Below are 3,681 nucleotides of genomic sequence, written 5' to 3'. Positions count from 1 at the left end.
TTTTTTTTTTTTTTTTTTGATGATTGAATAATATCAAATTGCTTTTTTCCCCATATAGTGCTTGGTATCAAGAAAATACAGCAAAAATGTAATAATGGAAGAGCTAATAGCTAAGTTCCTTCCAGAGGAACTAAAGGAACGAAGAAGGCTTCATGAAGAAGAAATGGAAGAACTGTCTAAGTATGTATATGCATGTTTCTGTTTTCAGTTTCATTCATACCAGCTCATGAGAGTTGAATGTGCAGATTTTTCCCCCCAGCTCCTTATTCAGAGATATCTTGGTGGCAACTTTAAACTGGCCATGGTGAAAACATTCATACCATGGAAATCAGCAAATGGTATAAAGTAGGATTCCCTCTACCCCAAAGCCAGTTGTTAAGCATTTACCAACACACCACTAAAGATGCATAAGCCAAACTCACAAACTAATAGGCATCTTGGCACTTGTAACGGGCCTTGCTGGGAGGAGTAAACTGGAATAGCATAATCAGGAGAACTTCTGCTAATTGAGGCTCCAAGCTCTGTCTGCTTAGTTAGCGGAAGAAGTAAGGGGCCACCACTAATTTCTGCCCCTTTTATTACCGCCCCCCCATCCTCACATCCATAGTGCAGTTCTTACAGTATTTTGTGAGTATTCTGTGAGGCATGGTTTCCTGTTAGCAAAAACCAAAAAGCAACTAAACAAGAAAAAACTGTTCTGGTTTTATGTCCACCCTGTAGAGAATATTTCTAAACTCTGCCATCAGTTTGTTTGAATGTTTCTCTCACTTTAAATAATGTTTCCTCTGAAACTAGAAATGTTTTTATATTGGCTTATACTGAAACTACTCAGAACATCATTTTCTTTTTCCCCTCATTCTAAAGTTAACCTTGAGTCTCTCTGAGCCATATTCTCAAATATCACATAAGGTGTTATTAGTAAATATGGGAACATACTTTGGGGCTTTCTATTTGAAGGAATTCTAAACCTAACCCTTTTGGGATTTGTGCAGATAGTCTTATATCTCTGTAGGTTTAGGTTCAATGTTCCTGCAATGGATTGTTTATCAAATAAGAGGATAAAGAGGAGCTGGCCCTGTTGGGGATTCTGCAGTGGGTCATGTGTCTGAATCTTTGGGGGGTACTGTTGAAACACAAATCCCTGGATCCTAGTTCCATAGCTAATCCCATCAGTATCCTTGGGAGTACGGTGGCCTAGTCATCTGGATTTAAGGGTCCCTGGTATCTCTGATGCACAAGAGTATTTGAGCATCAGTGGGTTAAATTACTCTTCTCTGTCTCTTGCTTGCTCCTCTTCCTAGTTGGTCTTTCCATGCACATTTCTGGCAGGGAAGGTGTTACAAATTTGAGATGTCACGAGGACCTTGCAAAGAATTTCCCATCACCTCTTGATGCACTTATACCTTCAGTATTTGTCAGCAAAACACCTAAAGAGGGACCATTTTGAGTGAAGAGATGAATCATAGAAAGAAAAAATACACAACATAGCCATAACTCACAATCTTAAAGTACTAGAGAACTTCTGAAGCCACATTAGAACATGTGCAATCCAATTTTAATCTCTTAGACCTTAGGTTAACCTTTGCACCACATTGTGGGACTCAGATCACAACATTAGTATTTTTTTATCAGTCATCAAAATTTGATGGCTACTTGCCTTCTCTCTGGGGAATTACATGGTGATATTTGACCATCCTTTTTGTGTTCTACTCCATTGCTTTGAGATCCATCTAATGTCCTCTTCCTGACAGCTTAAATAAGAACGTGCCTATTTTCGTGTGCACTATGGCCTATCCCACTGTTCCTTGTCCCCTACACATCTTTGAGCCTTGTTACCGCCTGATGATTCGCAGATGTATCGAAACAGGTACAAGACAGTTTGGCATGTGCCTTGGAGATCCTGTCAAAGGGTAAGTGAGAAGCCCTGGGAGTAAAGGGAGGTTGGTAGAGAGGGATGTTTTGTTTTACTCTGGAGTGTTCCCAGAGGTAGGGAGACCTATCTCATGAGGTTTAGCCAGCTTAAGAACAGGAGCATTTGTAAGGATGATGGTCTCTTTGGTGCAACATTTACTAAGTGAGAGGCTGCCTGTTTAAAAGAATCCTAGAGTCAGTCTTTTGTAAAGCAGGTAGTTTATATTGTAAAACTTGTTTTATAAGAGTGTAGGCCGGGGCTGGGCATTTGGCTCAGTGGTAGAGCACTTGCCTGGCATACATGACCACTGTGAAGAAAAAATGATGTGGTCTCTGGAGTCAAACTCCCTAGATTTATATTCTAATTTCATCCTTGGAGCAATTTTGATTTTGGGCAAGTTATTCAAACCTCTCTGTATCCAGTTTCCTTGTCTGTTAAGTGGGTAAGATGATAGTGCTTACCTCATTGGGTTTATTTGTTGGGAGGATTGATGAGTTAATAATACACATAAAGCACTAAGTGCAGTTCCCAGCTGTCTGAGTCCATTTTGACATGCTATGACAGAATACCATATACTGAGTCATTTATAAACAATAGAAATTTATTTCTCATGGTTCTGGAGGCTAGGATCCAAAATTAAGGTGCCAGTGTCTAGCAAGGACCTTCTTGCTACATCATAACATGGCAGAAGGGCAAAGAGAAGCTGGGGGGGGGTGGAGAGAAAGGGGGTTATACCAAGCTGTTCTTAACTCTATCAATCCATTCATGAGGACAGAACCCCTTTGGCCTAATCACCTCTTAAAGTTTCCACATCTTAATTAATTTCAGCATGAGTTTTGTAGGGAGCAGACATTCAAACCATAGCACTGGTACACAATATGTGCTCAATAAATGGTAGTAGTTATACTGCTATGTTAAGGGGTTTTTTTTTTTTTTCATATAAACACTGCCTGTTACTGTGTGAGAGGCTGCTTATTTTAAAAAACCCCAGAATTGGTCTTTATTAAGCAGGTGGTATTTATTATAAAACTTGTTTTATAAGAACATGGGCCCTGGACTTAAACTGTCCAGGTTCATATTTTAGCTCCATCCAACTATTGTACAGTTGCAGTTGAAACCCAGGGGCAGGTAAATAGGCAGATGTTCCTTAAGGCACAGCACAGGGTTATAGAAATGATTGGGGTCCAGGCCAGTGAAATAAAACTCAAGGATCTACCTTCTTAAACAGGTTTGCAGAATATGGCTGTATCTTAGAGATCAGAAATGTTCAATTTTTTGCCGATGGTCGCTCTGTGGTTGACAGCATAGGCAAGAGGCGCTTCAAGGTGCTCCATCAGGGTCAACGAGATGGCTACAACACAGCTGACATTGAATACATTGAAGATCAAAAGGTGAGGGTGGCTAGTGCCAAGAATCCTTGTAACTTGGCATACAAAGATGATTGCAAAAGGATTTCTCAGAACTGTCTTGGGGCCATGTTATTTCTCACCAGATTGCTACAGCAATGCTAAATGCTGCTGGATTGCTGTCCAATTGCAGATTTGTAGTGACAGCACTCATTGTCCTGGCTCTCCCTGTTTAGCTGCTGAGTTGCAGCTATGCATAAGAAATGCTACCTCAGGGGGCTGGAGTTGTGGCTCAGTGGCAGAGCACTTGCCTGGCATACATGACCACTGTGAAGAAAAAATGATGTGGTCTCTGGAGTCAAACTCCCTAGATTTATATTCTAATTTCATCCTTGGAGCAATTTTGATTTTGGGCAAGTTATT

The 3,681-nt window shown here is 40.5% G+C and overlaps 1 protein-coding gene across 1 annotated transcript; it reads left to right on the top strand.

The window, feature by feature from the left end:
• The first annotated feature begins 33 nt into the window (after window positions 1–33).
• LOC107134719 (LON peptidase N-terminal domain and RING finger protein 3-like) lies at window positions 34–3,567 on the top strand. The gene is made up of 3 exons (XM_015476773.2): window positions 34–180; window positions 1,752–1,910; window positions 3,141–3,567. The coding sequence occupies exons 1-3, from the start codon at window positions 95–97 to the stop codon at window positions 3,421–3,423; spliced, it is 528 nt and encodes a 175-aa protein (XP_015332259.2). The 5' UTR covers window positions 34–94; the 3' UTR covers window positions 3,424–3,567.
• The last annotated feature ends 114 nt before the right edge of the window (window positions 3,568–3,681 follow it).

Source organism: Marmota marmota, unplaced genomic scaffold, assembly GCF_001458135.2.
Source record: "Marmota marmota marmota unplaced genomic scaffold, marMar, whole genome shotgun sequence".
NCBI classification, from domain to species: Eukaryota; Metazoa; Chordata; class Mammalia; order Rodentia; family Sciuridae; genus Marmota; species Marmota marmota.
Note: the sequence above shows the minus strand (reverse complement) of the source record. Positions and strands in the feature narration are given on the sequence as shown.

Bases quoted from the DNA above. Each gene is read 5' to 3' on its own strand.
- LOC107134719 (XM_015476773.2), top strand. From the start codon at position 95: ATGGAAGAGCTAATAGCTAAGTTCCTTCCAGAGGAACTAAAGGAACGA. The intron at 181-1,751 runs GTATGTATATGC...TCTTCCTGACAG, and splicing joins GAAATGGAAGAACTGTCTAA to CTTAAATAAGAACGTGCCTA. The intron at 1,911-3,140 runs GTAAGTGAGAAG...CTTCTTAAACAG, and splicing joins CTTGGAGATCCTGTCAAAGG to GTTTGCAGAATATGGCTGTA.